The 18,681-nt window shown below is 38.4% G+C and overlaps 1 protein-coding gene across 2 annotated transcripts in view; it reads right to left on the bottom strand.

Moving 5' to 3' along the window:
• The window catches only part of LRBA (LPS responsive beige-like anchor protein), a 363,721-nt gene that overhangs the window by 275,882 nt on the left and 69,158 nt on the right, over positions 1-18,681 (bottom strand). The window contains exons 22-29 of one of the 2 annotated variants that reach the window (XM_066318056.1): positions 16,696-17,718; positions 15,715-15,890; positions 14,380-14,533; positions 13,795-13,975; positions 12,411-12,538; positions 11,983-12,090; positions 9,383-9,554; positions 8,777-9,215 (exon numbers count right to left, since the gene is read on the bottom strand). In XM_066318056.1, coding sequence (XP_066174153.1) covers positions 8,777-9,215; positions 9,383-9,554; positions 11,983-12,090; positions 12,411-12,538; positions 13,795-13,975; positions 14,380-14,533; positions 15,715-15,890; positions 16,696-17,718 — 2,381 coding nt within the window. Of the gene's footprint in view, positions 1-8,776; positions 9,216-9,382; positions 9,555-11,982; positions 12,091-12,410; positions 12,539-13,794; positions 13,976-14,379; positions 14,534-15,714; positions 15,891-16,695; positions 17,719-18,681 lie in introns of those variants that run through there. The other variant, XM_066318055.1, reaches the window with a different exon arrangement.

Below are 18,681 nucleotides of genomic sequence, written 5' to 3'. Positions count from 1 at the left end.
AGTAATACAACTAAACACTGAAAGTATTCCCTTAATAGCTTTAAAATATTCATTTTCTAAATAAAGTAACTCAGAAACTTGACCTAAATTCAGGTGTGAGAACAACCAAAGAAGTTCTTTCAAATATTTCTGAAACAGTTCTTGCTAGAATTGGGAAAGGAGGACTACATTTGACTCCCTTCTTCAGTCACAGGATGTCAAAGGATGTCACAGGAGCTAGACCACATTACTGATTAAATCAGCCCTCCTCAGTGGCCAGAGTAGGCAGGCACCATACTTGGAGGCAGTACATGTCACATCATTATAAGGGTGACTGCTAATGTTAACTAGTCACTAAAAAAATAGAAGCAACAACACCTGAGCCCCAAGTCAAGATATTGTGCCTAAACCATGAATTTTGCTCATATGTGCATGCCTGTTTCCCTGAAACATGAACAATGGGCTAAGAAATAGGTCATATATTTAGAGCGTTTTTTAAATTATTGTCAGATTACCAATTAAATTTGCATCACCCAGGTATAAGAAGGGGATCTCTCACTTAGAATTCTGTGACATTCCCTGCCTGGAAATTGTTCCTACAATTCTATAACACAAACACCTGCAAGCAGTTAGGAAATGAATACAAGCTCACAGAGTACAAACGTACTCACATACAGTAAACTTTGGGACATTTCTCCAACATTCACAATTCAGCACTGAAGCCCAGATGTATTTCTTCAGAGATTTTAAGTTTTTTTACTGTATAGCTATCCAGCTCAAGAAACACTAAACAATAATATTAAACCCAAAAATGTATAACTTCTCATTACAAATATGTGTTTATTCTGGTGGACTCTGTAAGATGTCGGTGCACGGTCTACAGAAATTTCTTTGCACACCCACTAAGTTACAGAAATAATCATCCATTTGATGCTAACTAATACAGACACAATATTGGATATGATATGTTGGATTTGGGAGAACGTTTAGTGACAAATTTCAGTGCACATAGAGATGGAAGTTGTGCACACATAGGTTGTGTCGGCTCAGAAACATAAAATTCATGTAAATTATTTTAAATTGGAAAACATCAAAGTACTTTGAGGGTAAAAACAAGTCCTTTAGAGACACTTTCTGTTTCCAGGGCTAATAGTCAATCAAAATTCTTTCAAAACATCAAATCAGAATGGGTGTGTCCTCTGAATGCCTCTGAATGTTCTGGTTTTACTCTCTGACTCTACTAAGAGCCCCACGAACTACAAAACGGGGTATTTAAGTCATGAAGAACACGCCAGAGCCACACCTTAAAAACTAAAATGCATACATGGCAGAATTTTGACCGAATGTAATATGTGAAAAGACTTCTTCCAGATGAAAATCAATAAATGAACATGATGGGAGGATCGAGAAGGAGTTTTAGAAGAGGAGTAAGCTTTAGCACTACTAAGAGCAGCTCCTCACAGGACAAGTGACAGCCCTGGAACTGCACAGGAGCGAGGATGCCTGGCCTGGAGCGAGGATGGCTGTGTGCAGACAGAGCTGTTACCTTAACAGTGCTCATCTGCAGCCAGCAACGAGGGCAGGCAAAAGAAATCCCAGCTCCAACACTTTTCTGGCACAACATTGGAGATTATCATTCCTTCCTGTAAACTCCTACTGACCTTCAGTGTGCTTAAGTGGAGCTGCACTGAGGGAGTAGCTTCAGCAAGTTGTCAGACTCCCCAGCTACCCAAGGAGAGATGCATTCAAGCAAAGGAACTAAGACTTTTTTTGGGTTTTTCCCCCTTTTTTGGGTTTTCCCCCCTTTTTCCCCCTGCTGCAACAGACAGCAGTAAATGGCTGGAACAGTCCTCTCTGCCTTTTTAGATCTTTTGTCCACCTCCTCACCTTCAAATCTGTACAGGTTTGGGAATACATGTATAGCTGCTACTCTAACTTTCAGTAACTTACTTTTCCATATAAAAAAGAAACTATATTCTAATACTCACTTCCAATATAATTTTCAGCATCAAGCAATGGCATTCGCTACAAGGAAGATACTCAGATTACCAGCACCAGAAATCTGCCACTTATTCTATTCACAGCTGCAAAGTAGAGCTACTGCTTTTATTTTTATATTTTTAAATTACCCAACATCATTCCTTTTGCTTTGATTTAAGGAATAAAGAATGAATAACTACAGGTTTCAGACTTTGAAATACAAGAGAATGTGCTATCTTATAAACAAGACACAGGGAAGTGCCTGAATATTCCAGACACACACGCTTCAAACAAGAGACACTGACTCCCATAAACTCTTCTGAGAGATACACGTTGCTTACTGTATCCCACTGAAACAGAAGCTCTAGCTTTTAGTTAAAGAATAAGATTTCAACAGATCTATTTCATAAGTTCAACAAGAAAAAGGTCCTGCTGGGCCTTGAACCCCTGGAAGAAAAGAGAGGCTTTGAACACCTCACTGTAGAGCTCAGACTACTTCTGAACAGAATTTATTTTAGATAGTGATCTGGTACAGTCAACTGAAATTATTGCTCTTCTTGAGCCAAAATAAAATAAAAAGTATTTCTGGTGAGGAAAGAAGGTCCCTTCCAAGAACTGTGTCAATCTGATGCATGCAGCCAAAAGAAATGGTGGATATTGTTTAAAAGCACAATGCAAAAAAAAAAAAAAACCAAAGTTGTGAATGCTCCTGGTCTTCTGATCAGTTGCCACAGTCTCTTTCTGCAAAAAAACTCCTTAAAGTAATTCAAGAACCACAAAGCAAAACACCCACGTATCCTGACATACTGACTTGCTAGCTGTGCACTGCTGCACTATTGCTAATGTCACATTAATTGCCACGGATGTCTTCCCTTTTAACAGGGCAACCAACCCATGCTACAGCTGCAGGATTTGTTTTAGGAAGCTTCCATGTCCAGGCTTCTTCAAAGGTATGAAGGTACAGTTCAGCAAACACATACAGATATTCATATTTACCACATACTGGAAAAGAAAACTAAGATTTTTGAAGCATAAACATATTTCTTCACTTACATTCTGAGATTCCTATATTTGTCCTTCCTTGGGTAGTAGAATGATATTTTCTCTGAATATTTAGGAGGAATTGCAAACGTGTTTTAAAGAAATATTTTTCCACTAGCTACCAACGTTCCTTTGCGTTCTTCTTTTGAAAGATTGTTTAAATGCTAATATAAGAAAAATGAATGCAACTGGCATAAAGAATGCAAGACACAGGGAAATTGAGTTTAAATATTGTAGCAAATAAACTACATAGAAAACATGAAGTGTTCAGCATATTATTAAATCAAGTGAATTTGTCAGAACTGTCTTAAAAATTAATGTGCTTTCAGCTTCCCTTAAATAATAGGGCACTTGCTTTTTAAAGAGTACACAGATAAGACAGTCCTTTTTCTGCAGCTAAACTGATAAGTGTTTTCTGAAAAAGTTAAGTATTGCTACACATCTGAATAAAATATTCATCAACAAGCTGCTTTATATTATATTTCCTCAGATCTACAAAAATAATATATTTTACAAGACATCTGTAAGCATGCATTAATTTTATCAGAATACATACATTAAGCAACCTCACACGGGCAGCCATGCATCACGTGGAAAAAAAGCACCAATACATTTTACTCCTTAACATTCACGTATATGAAATTATATTTCTGGGTTACATTTGTATATGAGAGCATCCATTATATTAAGTTGCAGCTACAAGATAAATAAAATTTTAAAACTGCACAAAAAATATGCTTAAGGTTTCTTTCAAGGAGACCTCAAGCACCAATTTAAGAACAACACTTTAGCTGCCTCATTTACATGACTATATGAGATGTTTGCTTGTTTTAATTTAAAATCAAATACTTAAGGTTTAAAACAAGAATTTACAGCAGGGGAACTCATAAACATAGGCCAGGCATAGTGAGAACCAGCCACCATAAATACATCTTAGCCAGAAGGTCAGTGTGTTATTAGTCCCAATTATGCTGAAGTGTAAGAAGTCTTCGTGTTGCAGACAATTATTCACTGCTGAATGAGCACAGACCACTGAGCTGAACACTGACTTCCATCACAGACAAAGGCTTATGCAATAATGATCTAGTCTGCCAAATTCCATAAGGATTTACTTATTGAACCCTTCCCTGGTTTCAGTTCACTGATTCTTCTGTTTCAATATAAAGATAGAAAATATCTACATCTCCTAAAAATTCAGCGTTTTCACAAGTATTTACTTTATGCTAAGTTGGCGAGTTCCCATTTTACTTTAAATACATTTAAAGTTAGAAATTTTCCTTGGGTGCAAGTCAAATATTCCTAATACAACATGAGGCAGCCCAAACTGATGACCTCACTGTAATTTAAAAATACTTACATGAGCTCTGATTCCTCTTGACATACAAAAATTTATACAAATTTAATTCTTAGCTTTTTTTTTTAGCACTGAAAAGCAATGCAGGTGACGGTTTGTCTGTACCCCTACAGGATAATGGTTTTAATTCAAAATCAAAAGAAAATAGCCTTGTTGCAGGCTACTAAAAACGATGGCCACTGCAAGACTCCTGTGCAAGGAGCAAAAGACCAATAAAGAGGATCAGAGACTTATTTTTACCTCTATTTTGTGAGCCAGGAAAGCAGCCTGCCATGTCAGTGTCCTTCTATGGGCTCTGCTGTCTGTGGATAGTACCCATTCTCTTATGTCTCCCTTGAAATAGCCAAGGAGAAAGGAAGAATGAGAGACTCTCGAAACCATGAGAGATCAGAGGATGTGGGGAGGGGAAGAGAAGATATGATAGAAAGAATACAATCAATTTTGCAAGAGAACTTTAAAATCAGCTTGGCAGGGAGAAGACTTCAAATGGTTTGCCTCTTTGGTCCCTGCAGAATGTAAATTGCTGGTGTGCTGAAAGAGCTGAGCTTTCCATCACAGCATATGTGCCTTTATCTAAAGATTCCCCACTCTCAAATTCTGTCTCTACCTACACCTGGCAGATTTAATCTTGTCAACAAATAGTTTAGTATTTTTGCATTTGAGGCCCAAATCAATGAAAGCTAAGATGTATCCATTCCCTATAAGAAGTGACTTGGATGAAATTTAACTGAAATTACCACAACCAACCACTACAAAGGCATATATACACCACCGACTGACAAATGAGTAAACACGGGCTGAGCCAAACTAAGCAGCTTACAGACGATGTTCCAAAAAGATAAACAAGTTTATTAACATATCTGTTCTGCAAGTTACAGCACAGCTGCAGATTTAAGCTCTACGGTACAAGATCATGATTTAAGAGCCTATATTCCTCTGAACCCTCAGCACCAGCTTCCCATAACGACATGGTTATTGAATGTTTCCACAAAGAGCAGCAGAAGCCAGGAGAGACCGAGGTTTTATTTTAAAGCATACAGTAAAAATGGCTAGCGATAGGTTATGGGTTTTATTAGACTAACTGAAGAGAAATGTCATCTCTCTTTTTATCCCAAGCTTTGGTTATTTTTATTTCCATTTTATTTGAATTTGCTTGCATTAGTCCCCTCCTCTTTTCCTACACAATTACCACTAAATAAGAAAACTGCTGGTTTAGGATGCACTGAAATCGGAACATTAATTCATGTCCCTGTGGATCTTGGGAAAAAGCCAATGCAAGTCTTGAACTTTATCATGATAAACCCCTGGCACCCACTAATCACAAGATTGTATCTTCCCATAAGATAAGGGGCGGATTTTTGGCATGGGAATGAACACATACACCTAGCTGTTTGCAAAGGCTTGCAACCTGGCAGCCTTTCAGTAAGGTTTCACTCACATAGCTGTTACTGTATACTCTCCAGCTACGTCTGGGAAGTTGATAATCCTTAAGATATGAGGAGAGTTTTGATTTCTGACACAGCATTCCTGAGATAAATGCAGGATCAGAGAGATGCTTTGAAATTCCCAGAGATATCCCACTGGTAAACTGCTACATGGGAACAACTTTTAACAAAGTGCCTTCAAAAAGAAAAACGAAAAAGAAAACCTCACAGAATTTGTGTTTGCCATCAAACAATATATTAAATGTAAACCAGAAACAGAAAAGAGCATCACAAAGTCTCTTCCCCCCCTCCCCCAAAAAAAAAATAATTCACAACGTAACTTAGTATTTTTGCCTACCACAGAGATGAGACCTATTATTCCCAACTCTACTCCAGTTTTATAAAAAAGTGTGAGGCTTTTTCATCCCTGTCACAATTCCTTCCTGCTGCAGTAACTAGATGTGATTTTTAGAGCATAAACTTGTATTTTAAGCAGTGTCACTACATAAAGATACAGTCACCTTCAAGAGTAGCCATGAAACTTGCCTGTCCATTTAACTTTTAATGTTTCACACACAGTTATTTTCTTTTTAACTTTAGCTAGCCAGCAACATGCTTTATCATATATCAACATATTTACCATAGATGCAAGATTGTGGGTGTCACTACCAGATCATAATTGAATAGCAGTAATTAGATTAGTAAGACTTTTATATCATTAAATACACTTTTGTCTACCAGACACACCCACAAAAGCAAGGAGATGAAAAATTAATCCACCAGAGAGCTACAGACATGCTGAAGGCACGTAAAACTGCTGAAGGACAAAGTATTTTATACTACTTCATGGTTTTTCCTAATACATTTAGCCCTACCTACTAAACACAAAACCTTTGGGAAGTAATGCCCACAAGTTATCACTGAGGAACAGTCCAGACAGCTACATAAACACCACAAAAATCTGCTCTTCCACTCAGAAGCACAGTGCTGTCTTCCTGCTTCAACCCATGCATGCTCTTCATACCACTGTATATATTCCTTCATTAGAACACCTTGCTTTGAGTATCAAGGTAGTAATGAGGCCTCCAGGTTAAGTGAAAGAATGTTAAGAGTTGTTACAAATGGCTGACACTTTGGAGGTGGAAACAGAACAGCGTCCATTGGGCAGTGGAAAAGTAAAAGGGCAGAACAGTAAGCAATTCAACTTTTTGGTAACTCGCTTTATAAAACACACCAAAACTCAAGGGGGTTTTTTGCTTATTTTTTGAGTGACTTTGTAACTACAGAGGAAAAAGAACGCAGAACTGCAAGTGACAGCAGGGCTGTTATCAATGCCCAGCATTTCATTAGTGTACATGTTATCAAATTAAATTGTACAACTTCCTCTGGTAAGGTTTTGTAGGTGTAATCTCCCTATGTCAGCCATCAGTGCTGCAAGTGCCCAATGACTTCCTGTCTAGTTAACCTCCTGTACACCAATTCGAATCAGCATACCCACCACAAACCTTTGGTGTCGGCAATAGCTACAAAATAATTCATAAATGCAGTAGTCACCTCTGTACCTACCTGATCTCCAGACAAATGTTATTTGTGTTGCTGAAACCATGCAGCAATGAATACTAAGAACTTCATGAGAAAAAAGCACTACTCACAGACTAAAACATTATGTTAATTGACATCAACTGCTCACTTGCAGCAAAGAGCATCGAGAGGCCTCAAAGGGAAGTGCCAAAAGCACTTGGGCAGCAGCAGGGAGAGAGGTCTGGCAAGTTCTAACTCAGTGTCCCCCATCTACCAATTTCCCCTCTGCCTCCACCCTCCTGCTGCTCCCAGAACAGCTCTTCCTGTTCAGCATCACAAGGAGAACACAGTATTTACTTTGAGACAAGAGCGAGGGGCCAAATGCTGGCACTGCCATCTGTGTCTCATCTGGCCAGACACCAGTGTCTCTTCCTTCCCCCAGCACTGATAGGGCAGTGTGAGTGGAGCAGACAGGCTGTGACAGCTGCACCCACACCCCTGGCACCACTGCACTCCTCTGCTGGGGCAGCTGGGATCTTGAACAAGGCAGCCACAGACTGCAGAGACATCAGAGCCAGAGGAAGGTCAGGAATCAGCAGAGGATCAGATACTGGCATGGTAACAAGGGATCCCCTTGCACCAGACTGACCGCAGGACTTGGGCAAACAACCAAGGCTTTCCTAGAGGCAGGAATCCAAGTGCTACAGGATTCTTTCTTTTCCTTTTTGTTTTCTTTGCAGTTGTTGGGAATCCTGAAGAGGTAAAAGGCACTAAGTCTAGTAAAAGACAGTTTGGTTTACTCTGCTTAGGAAAAGATAAGGAGCTAATGATACTGAGACACAAGGGACACCAAAATTATTATCAGAAAAGAGTGACTTCACTCTAAAAGGAAAAAAAGCAGGAATTCTCCTTTTTGAATTCACTGCAGCATTTGAGTATTAAGAAATGTAGAAATTTATTACAATTTAAAAAAAGTTGTTACAACAAAGCAAATCTAACAGCTGAGGGATAGTATCTACCAAACAAATAAGGAGGAGTTAAATTAGGCCTTTGGCACCAGAAGGAGGAACACACATCTATTTTCCTGAATGAATATGGGAATATCCTCTAGGTAGAAGGACACCTAGATAATGACTCCTTTTTTTTTTTTTGAACCATTTATAGCCATTAGTAAGCCAGTATTGTTTTGCAGGCCCACAATAACAGAGACTAGATACAACTTTGTGATGGATACACCTGCTAATCTACATATTAGATGTAGATTATTATAGCATTATTTTATGTTTAATTATATCATTATTTTAAGTTATTTAATGTCCGGTTTGCTTCTTGAGTTCTTTAAAGCCAACTAAACATGCAGAGCAGTTCTCATCTGCCAGTGCTACATTTAGTAGTTCTGGTGAAGCATGGGTCTCCCTGCCTTTTACAGATACCTTCAGTAAAATCGAATTTTTGAGTATTTCGTATGTTACATTACCTGTCAAAGGAATGGAACTGCACAGGCTGGTCAGCAGCTCCGTCACCAAGAACTCCAAGGAAGGTTGGTGGCAGAAGAGCAGCATCCACTGCAGTCCCATCAGCTGGTGTGCTCACCAGGCTCCTCAAAATGTCCTTCACATTGATATTTTTTGCAGCTGGCACAGAAGCCACAGATTTACTCTCTTCAGCTCCTGTCTCCCTTCCACCCTCCTGAGATTTATTGACCTCTAATGAGAGTGTGCACAGGACTTCACTGACTGCATCTGGGCCTGCACTGACACTCAGAGGTCCTGCCTCAGCAGCACCACCAGAACTGCTGGTTTGTGATGGAGCTGCTTCCTCCCCAAGGCCAGAATCCCTCCTCTGCATAGATGCTGTACTTGCTGAATCTTCAGTAGAGGCTGAAGCACCACGAGCAGCAGATGGGTTTTCCACAACTGTTCATACCGAAAGAACAGAAAACACGTTTTAAGGTCATTATTAATGGAGAAGCATTCACAACATCGGTTCTAAAGAAGATTTCTACCTTTTAAGCGTTTAAGATTACTACATCTCAGCATTTTACACCACATTATTTCATTTGGCAAAATAATTAACAATTCACCTGCAGCAGGAGTCTCATTATTTTCATTTTCTGATTCCTTGAGTGACTGGCTTTGGTTTGGTGGTCGTCTTTCATTCTGGGGTTCCAGTATATCTCTGTACTTCGAAACCATGAGCACAGAAATAAAATACACAACAGCCAAAGCCAAAAACTGAGCCTGTTTACTATCCTCCTGTAAAAAACAGACACACAGATTTCTCCATTAGAATTTCAGCTATACATAAAAAAATGTTTATTTTTCTGGGAAGTATGCCCCAGCACTACCATAAACAGACCAAGAGGATGCTGATATGTCAGCAATTGAAGAACAATATTCTCTAGTCAGGGCTTGTCTCACCTATAAAGCTAAGGAATACAGCACTTGTATTCAAGTGGCACTAATCCTTTCATTTTTCATTTATATGACAACTTCGGCTAAGGTTGTGTGTTTTGACTTCATGTTTCAAATTAGTGCAGGGTCTAGGTCTCCTTTATTTACGGCTGTTTCTTCTGTTACATTTCCTCAAAAATGCCAAGATATCAACAGCATTTGCAAGGCAAGCATACTCTATATAACTGGAGCATATTAATGAAGGAAAAGGAACAAATTCCAGTGAAAGTGTTAGTTTTATTTCATTATCAGATTGTCCAGATGGATGTAATCTACTGGGTATAATTTAAGGAAGAATTGACCAATATGCAGTTGCATTACAACTGTAACTTTATGAAGAGATTTTAAGAAAACCTTGAAAAGAAATCTTAATATGAACTATGGCAGGTTCCTCCTCTCCAGAGTATTCAGTCACTCCTAGCGAAAGAGAGGGAAAACTGGACATTAAGATTAAGCCTAAGCCTGTCTCTTCTGGCTACCAAAGGAAAAAAGCTTCATACACTTTTGAGTCACTGGAGAACGGAGTATTTGGATCCTCACTGACCAAACAGTAAAAAATGAGTGTTGGGAGTTTTTTACCCCTCATTCACATCAGGGCTCCAGTAACACCCATTTTTTTAACTCTAAGCAGTTCAAGAAATGAAGTTACACTACCAAGTTCATTCTATCATGATTGCAGTGCCCATTTAAGGTCCTTATTCCTTGAAGAGCTCTTCAATAATTTATTCTGGGAGATGTTTATGAGAAGCTTTCTATTAAGAACAGGTAACCTAGGTGGATCCTATCTGTTGCACTAAAAAAACCAACCTATCTTCCCCTTGTCTTGACCCAAAACCTCAACTTTCATAGAATAATCACAGTGTGAGATTGGAGAAAGCCACTTACAATGGGAAGGATTATAAAGAATTTTCTTGCCAGATGAGTATTAAGATGGTTTGTAACTCCACTTAATAAAGTGGTGATTCAGTGAATTAGAACTGACCCTTCCTTCTGTTTTCAGCTATGTTTGAAGAACTGCTTGAAAAAAAGCTCATGAACCACTGGAGGAACTGCTACTGGTGGGTAAATGGATTCCATCAGAGTTCCTGCTGCAGAACTCATGGATTCAAATTATGCCACTCCTGGTCCTAAGTGCCAAATACAATGTAAGAAACTGCATGCAAATAAAACATTTAGATGCAAGTGTAACCAGCTCAGACAAAAACTATTCCCAATCAGATATTTCTAGGTCTACTTTTCCCCCACAGCTCAACAGCTTAGCCAAAAAGCAGAGCTATTGCATCATTATTGTGAAACAGAGAGCCTGATAGATTAGACATGCCAAAAAAAAAAAAAAAATAGCAGAGGTTGTGGGTGGGTGTTGTTTTGGTGGTTTGCTTTAAAGAAAGAGGGTCACAAAATGTGCTTGAAGGAATCATTAGGATTACTTTAACTGCCACCAGTATGGAAGACTCACTTCCTGTTACTCTCTTGCACACTGATACTGAAGTAGGGGTTGAAAGAAGCTTGTTTCTATCAATAATTACTGCAAAGATAAAACTCAAAATTCTTCTCTTTTCTGGACAGAAAAAAAAAAAGTCACTGTATAAATCATTATACTGGCTAAACAGTCCAATTATTGTAAACTAAGTTGTGGTGTCCAGGCTTGTGGCCACCAATGACTCAGAGCCATTATAGCTGCTGTATTTGCTTACAGAGGTGTTTTTTTCAAGCAATCAATCTCAATTTCCTCAATATCAGCCATAAAGTTGCTGACACAGGGCAAAGATATTTTTAGTCAATTCAAGACTAAAAAACATATGCATACTTACAGCACATGCACACAAATTGGTTCCTCTGAGGGGAAGTAAAGGAATTAGAGATGACCTCTAATTTCTAATTAGCTAGAAGAATGTGGCTTTTTCAAAATGTACAAACACGTTTATGATACATAAATAGCTTTGCCTATGTACATATTTGTACTAAACACAGCATAATTAATACATAACAGGCAGAACTCCACATAATCAATTCCTAGGAACACAAAGAGCTGGATCAGGAGACAGTTGGGTTTCACCTCTCCCAATTCCAAACACTACAACAGCTGCAGAGTATTACGAGTTCCTAATTACTGTGAGCAATATTCCCTTTCTGTACAACCAATTTAGCCAAACTCTGAAAAACAGAGGAAGCATTCAGCACACAGAAACAAGCAGAAATACAAAGAAAGAAAAGGACATTATTCACTTACTATATCTCTGAACACTACTGCTCGGAGGCGATTAATATCCATATCCTGCAGAAGTCTGTCATGGTCCCGTATTGGAGAAATGCCACCAGTCACAATGTCCACTGGACTCTATTAAAACAAACCAAATTGTTTTTAAAAGCATTCTACCAAGAACCATTAAGTGTGTACAACCACCCACTGCATGTCGTATTGTCACAACTTGAGCAGAAAGATCTGACATCCATTTCATATTTCATTTGCATTCCTCTCTTTTAAAGGAGAAAAAAATCTGGTCATTTCTTGTGACAGATTTAATTTCCAGCATTTGTGCCACCCCGCTTCAGGTCTGTTAAAACATCAGTAGTACAGGCACAAATTTAAAAACTTATCCCTCTGTACAGAGTAATCATTACTGCCTTCTTTGTTTCTAAATGTGGTCTTAAACTTGCCTTTGCTGCAGACTTTCCTGGTCCTATAAAGCCTTGCACTGCTTTTTGGTTCTTCCCAGCATCTCCAATAGGCCTCATCTGTGCATGCTGCTGACACTCCAAGCAATTTCTCACTGCTACTGCACATACTTGAGAGGAAAAGAAATGTTAATAGTTATTCAGAGAAATTGTGTTGTTTTATATTCCCTGACAGAAACGCGTAAAAATTCTGTTTACCACTTAAAACTAAAAAGTTTACGCACGTTAGAAAAATACTTTGCTTCCATAAGTTTTAGACAGTTGCAAAACAATGCTCAAAATTCTTCAATAATTTATAACCAATAATGAATGCCAAACTATTAGAACATATATGCTGTATCTAATGGATACTTCAAAGTGAGTAAGTGAGCATCCCTCACTGCAATTTTACCATGCATACAACCAAGGGGCGGGTAGGGTGAAGACAGCTTAATTTTCACAAACTTGGAAGGGACAAGTGATACACCAGTGAAACAAACGGCAACGTTTGCTTCACAATACTCTGTTACTCTTGGACTAAATGTTCTGAAGTTATAAAACTTCTTTTTATTTTTAAAAGTTGCACATTTGTGCCCTGTTTCATCTTCTAATATTTATTTTCAAAGGAAAAAAGAACTACCCCACCTCTATACCTGTTTGCATCCCATAAATCTTGTTCTACCTGCACAAAGTTTTAATTGCCCAGAAAGGGAGAGGAAGGCTAGTTACTGTTGAGGCTCTGAGCTGCTCTGGCACTCATGCAAATTAAACTTTTCATTACAAAAAGTCTTACAGCATGCAACTAAGCATGAATTCTCTCCTCCTGTATTAACTACCTGGACCCTGCTATGATCTCATATGCTCTCATTTTCAGGATATTTGTTACTTTTTCAGGTAACTGATCATTCTCTTTCCATCCCATTTGAAGCAAACTTACTGTAATAACTGGATACAATTACTGCCCAATCTGAACCTTTCAGAAATTTACACTTCCAGTTCTCACCACACCTTCACATACTGACCTTCATGCGTTAAACCTCTTATCTCAGTATCGAAAAGGTTAATTTTTTTATACAGTACAAGATTACTTTTCTTAATGCTTCTATATTCTCAGCCTTTATTATTTGGAGAACTTTGGCAAAAGAAACATCCTCATGGATAAAAGGCTACCAACCTTAATTTACATTATTTTAACTTTCAGAGAGTAATATTCTCTCTGAGAATAACGGATTACAGAATACGGTAAAACTGTGAAAGATCTTAATGTGTGACTACATTTAATCTTGATTTAACAAAACAGTGGACAGGAAAAAAATTAAAGCTAACAGCTGCTAACTATTTAGTAACTGCAAGCTCCTATGCTCACTAAGTGGTTTTATTTGCTTACCCAGACGAAGACATTGTCGCAGAATTCCTCCAGATGACATATTTTTCTCAGACTCAATTTCAGTGAAACCAAGAGAGCTTGCAAAAATTAGCACATCCACAAGGTTGATCAATCTCTGGAGAAATGTTAAAGAGGCTTCTACTGAAAGTCCTTGAGTTGGCTCGATATTCTCCAATTCATGCTGCACAGAGGAAAATTGAAAGCAATGTTTACTTCTTCACAAAGATAATATTCCTGCACAGTAAATGAAGAAAAATGTGTGCTGGAAGTCCATTATCAGTCACATTCAAAAGTAATAACTACCCATATTCTAGGAATTAGTATTGGGATTTAATCCCATTCCAGACCACTGTGGGGCAACAGAGGCAGGAAACTCTTTTTTATTGTCTTCAGGCAAAGAAGGCAAGCACCCAATTTATCTTAGACAAAGCATGGAGGCAGCAAAGGAGGAAAGAGATGCCTGTGGAAACATCCCACGTGCATTTCCCATTTCCCAAAAGGACAAATACAATAATTAATACACTCCACAAAGAAAAGCATCCTCCTAACAAGTGAGGGATTTTCAAAAGAAATGGAATTTCTTACAGTAGAAGATGTGGCAGCAGAGAGCAACGGCAAGATCCCACCACAGGCCATGATCATGTTGTCCATCACTTGAGAGATGAGGTGGATCGTGTTGTGCACAAACACCACATTGTCACTGCTATTCACAAAGTCCATCACAGTTTTTGTAGAATGGCTGTCCAAAAATTAAAGACATTCAGAATAGAGCTTTATTTTGAGGGTATTTTAACGTATTTCTGGTTCTGCAAAACTAAAACCACACACTTAGCAGTGAGGCAGTAACTAACACATGACTGTAAGGCTCAACTGACGTATCTCAATCTACACCTAAAACTACATTTCCTTTCTGGTCATGAACTGCTCAAGATCACAAATTGCTAAAAAACCGAGATGACTGCTAATCCTCATTTGTATAAAGATATACGCTGGCGTATCACTGCTTGCTAGCAAAAGTCACTGTATCAGGAAACAGGATAAAATCTCTGGCAACAGTAAACTAGATTTGAATTTAAATCCTTGGAAAATTAAAGCAAATACTAAGGATTTCTCAGAGAAATTAAAAATCAACAAAGCACAAAAACTTTGACAAAAACTTTCCAAAACGAAGGCTAAAATAGAAATATATTTTAGCTATATCTGATGATGCCCTGATAGGCTAACTTAAACATATCCTAAAAACTATAGTCAGACAAAAATTCACCACAGTTTAAACTGTTTGAATCACCTAACTACTCTGTTTCTCCATTCTGACATTGTTTTTTATCAGGTCAGTACAGCTATATGGTTCAATTTAAATTTAACACTCATTAGTACAAGTTAACGATGGACATTCCTCTTATTTCAATTATTAAACCTAAAAAATAAATCACAGAATTACTGCCGTTTTCAAAAAATCTTCATGATAATGTTCCTGATCCCTGCTAGAAGTTAATCTTCAAATTAACCTCTCCGGGTTCACAGAACCCTAACAAAGCAGCAACCCAGTGTGTGCAAACGCAGAAACAAGAAATACTGTTTTGGATATATTATCTTTCTTATCCACATTTCAATAAGAATAGAAGACACAACCCCTTAAATACATTAGGAAAATTAAAATCTTGGTTGAATAAAAATGAACAGTTAGACTGCCGCTGACTTATATGTCAGGATTTCAATCCAAATCTGTGTGCAGGCCAAGACACATTATGTCTGTAAAGAGCCTTAAAAATAAAAATCTGAGAAAAATTCGGTGTAGGTCACAAAATAAGTCAGGCTATTGAATAACGAGTAAGACTCATGGACATCTGATGTTTAAGTCACCGAGCCCCTTATAAGTGAACCCAGTCTGGATCACTCCTCACAAAGCAGAGGATGTACCTTCTCCACATCTGGATATCTGTCTCTATGGAGAAGAGCAGGTCTGTGAGCAGGCGCTGGTGCATCAGTGACCACCTGAACTCGGGAATACGGAACACCGCCGACCTCGTGTCCCTCCTCTGCCCGTCCGATGGAGCAGCCAGCTCCTGTCCTGAGGAAACCTGCTGCCTTGAGGGCTGAACGCACAGTTTGCAGACAAACAGGAAAACAAAACACAAAACCCACACTCTGGTTATTAGTTCCCGTGGTGCACACTGGAATGCATTTAATAGATTTGAGATTTTAGATACCCAACAAGTCCAGACTGTGTACACGGTTCCAAATAAAGCTAAAACTATCACAAAAATGCTATTTAATGGATATACCAAAACTACAAACTAGGCTACAGCTGCACTACCACACCTGCCAAGTCTAGGTATTCACGAGCAGCCACCCAACCTTACCAGGGGTGGAAAATATGTTGCTGTAGACAGTGGTTTTCCTCCTTTAAGGAAGAATGGTGCAGATTGAAGAGCATCCATTAGGAGGTATCTCTGCAGAAGGGAAGTACTCAGAGAGATGACTATTTAGCCATTAAAAGCTGCATCAGAAACTAAAGACTAGAGGGCTGGAGCACTGAAGCACCCAACAGAAGCCCAGTCTAAATTCATACTTATACAAAAAAGGTAGGACACAACGATGTAGTGACAATCCTATCAATTGTTATAGCTTAAAACAACTGAGATGAAGTTGTTGTCTAGCCAAACACTCAGTTTATATCAGCATTCATATGTAGATGTACAAAAACCTTGGAGACTTCTCAGTAAACAAATTAGTAAGAATAATGGCTATTTTAACCCAGGGTTGAAAGTATTTTATAGATAACTCACAAAAATCACACACGTTATTATTCCCAGGATGTTCAGATATGCTTTCTCAAAAATTCATTTAAAAAACCCTTTTATTTTTAAGCTAGATGGATGAAGGATAGGTAGAACTTACCTCAGGCATGGATCTGGGGGGCAGAGGTGCTTCTAGACGTGTGCTAGCTTTCAGCTCCAGTCTTTCCGTATCTGATGCAACACTGGAAACATCAAGCTTGGCAATTCTTTTGTCAGAAGCTCCAGCAGGCTCTGCCATGTGTGCATTCGCATTTTCCACAGTTGTTTTGGTTTCACTAGTAACTACAGGTTCCTTCAGCTTCTTTTTTCCTGTTGAATCCAGCTGAGTTACTACTTCTGGAACTGCAGAACTCACAGTCTCTGGCAAAGTCAGTTCTTGTTTCTTCTCCTCCACAGCTTCAGTACCCTCAGATTTTAAGAGCCCAGCTTCAAGTTGCTGCTCTGATGTTCCTTCCTGCTTTGTCACTTCACTTGCATTAGAGCCACATTCCTTGTTCCTTTCTGCAAGCTCTTCCGAAGGTAAAGGCAAACTACTTTCATCTTTCAAATCAACAAAGTCATCTTCATCTTCCACCTCTACTGCTGATTTTTCCAATCCTTCTGCACTTGTGGGAGTTTCTCCTTCCACAGGAGTTTGCATGGCTAGAGAAGCAGCAGTGACAGCAACTGTTTCTTCCACAAGCTCATCAGCTTTGCTAGAATCTTCAATTGCTTCAGCTATTCCACTGCTGATTTCTGAGACACTGGGCTTCACTGTTTCTGGTTCTGGAGAAAACTCCACACAAGGCACTGCTTTTAAATCTTGTGCAGTACTCATATCCTCCTCCTCTAATTCTTCCTTCTGATTAGACACTGAATGAGTTTGTTGGCCACGATCTGATGAGTTTTCTCTCTCTTCTTTTTCAGTTCTGCACTCCGTATCACCATCAGCAATGCAGGAAGGAGCAGCAGCATTTTCTTTTAACTCCAAGGATTGTTGTTTCCCCTTGGTTTCAACTTCTTTGCTAATCCCAGAGATTGTCCTAATTGGAGTTGAAGAATGTACTCCACTCCCTTCACCTCCTTTCCCTTGGTACTCCTTGTACATTTGGGAAAGACTATCTTTGTGCATTTCAAAAGTCACCTGAAAGAACAGAGTTCAAATGACATTAAAAACTATAGGTTAATGACTGTTTCCTTAAAAAAATAAGAACAACAACAACAAAATCAATGCTCAAATGACAAATTTATATTGGATATTCCTTTTCATAAAAAAAACCTGCACATAAGATATCACTTCAACTGACAGCAAGTTTTTCTTACATACACCTGGTTTTCCTGGCTAAAAGGAAGTAAAAAAAGTAAAGCCATTGTCAAAAAGCCCCTAACTAGACTGATCCAAAGGACATCCTGAGCATAAGATCCACAGAATTATGAGATTTGAAACTGTCCATTTTTTTGTGAAGGGGGAGGCTGTGACAAATAGCAGAGCTTTCACATCTTTTTAGCACCTTTAGTATGCTCAAAAATCCACAAAAAAGATACATAAACTTTTGAAAATTTCACACTAAAAAGTACAATCTCATGAAGTCAGAGCACAGAGAAGCACCTAACAAGGCCAAAATCCTGTGGATCCCCAAATGACACCCAAAATTCTCCAGAGGACATTTCCTCTGGTTAGTGCTATTCACCCCACCTCAGCGTGAGAAAAGCTACACAAACTGATAAAGTGAAAAGATTTCTCTACTCAGCTGAAAATATTATTGCTGTTTTTAGGTATTTAAAAAAAAAATAGGTATTTAAAAAAAATCCAGATAGAAAAGATCTTTATATACCCACTAATAAAATTCATTTTCCCAAATAAATAGCTGTGTTTAAAAAATAAAGTATCACTAGAATAACTTGAGGTTTTATTACACTGTTATTCAATTTAGTTTATCCATACCTTTCCATTTAGGATTTAGATTTATATTCCATAACACAAGTGTTTGTTTATTTATCTGTAAGCTCAGTTCTCAGACTTTTCCCAACATAAGCTCCACTTGAGGGTTTTTAAAAATCATTTTCTGTATCAAACATTTTCCATAGGCAAAGCAGAGCAGTGCAT

This window comes from Sylvia atricapilla, chromosome 4 (assembly GCF_009819655.1).
Source record: "Sylvia atricapilla isolate bSylAtr1 chromosome 4, bSylAtr1.pri, whole genome shotgun sequence".
Classification (NCBI taxonomy): Eukaryota; Metazoa; Chordata; class Aves; order Passeriformes; family Sylviidae; genus Sylvia; species Sylvia atricapilla.
This window is presented reverse-complemented; position numbering and strand designations above follow the sequence as displayed.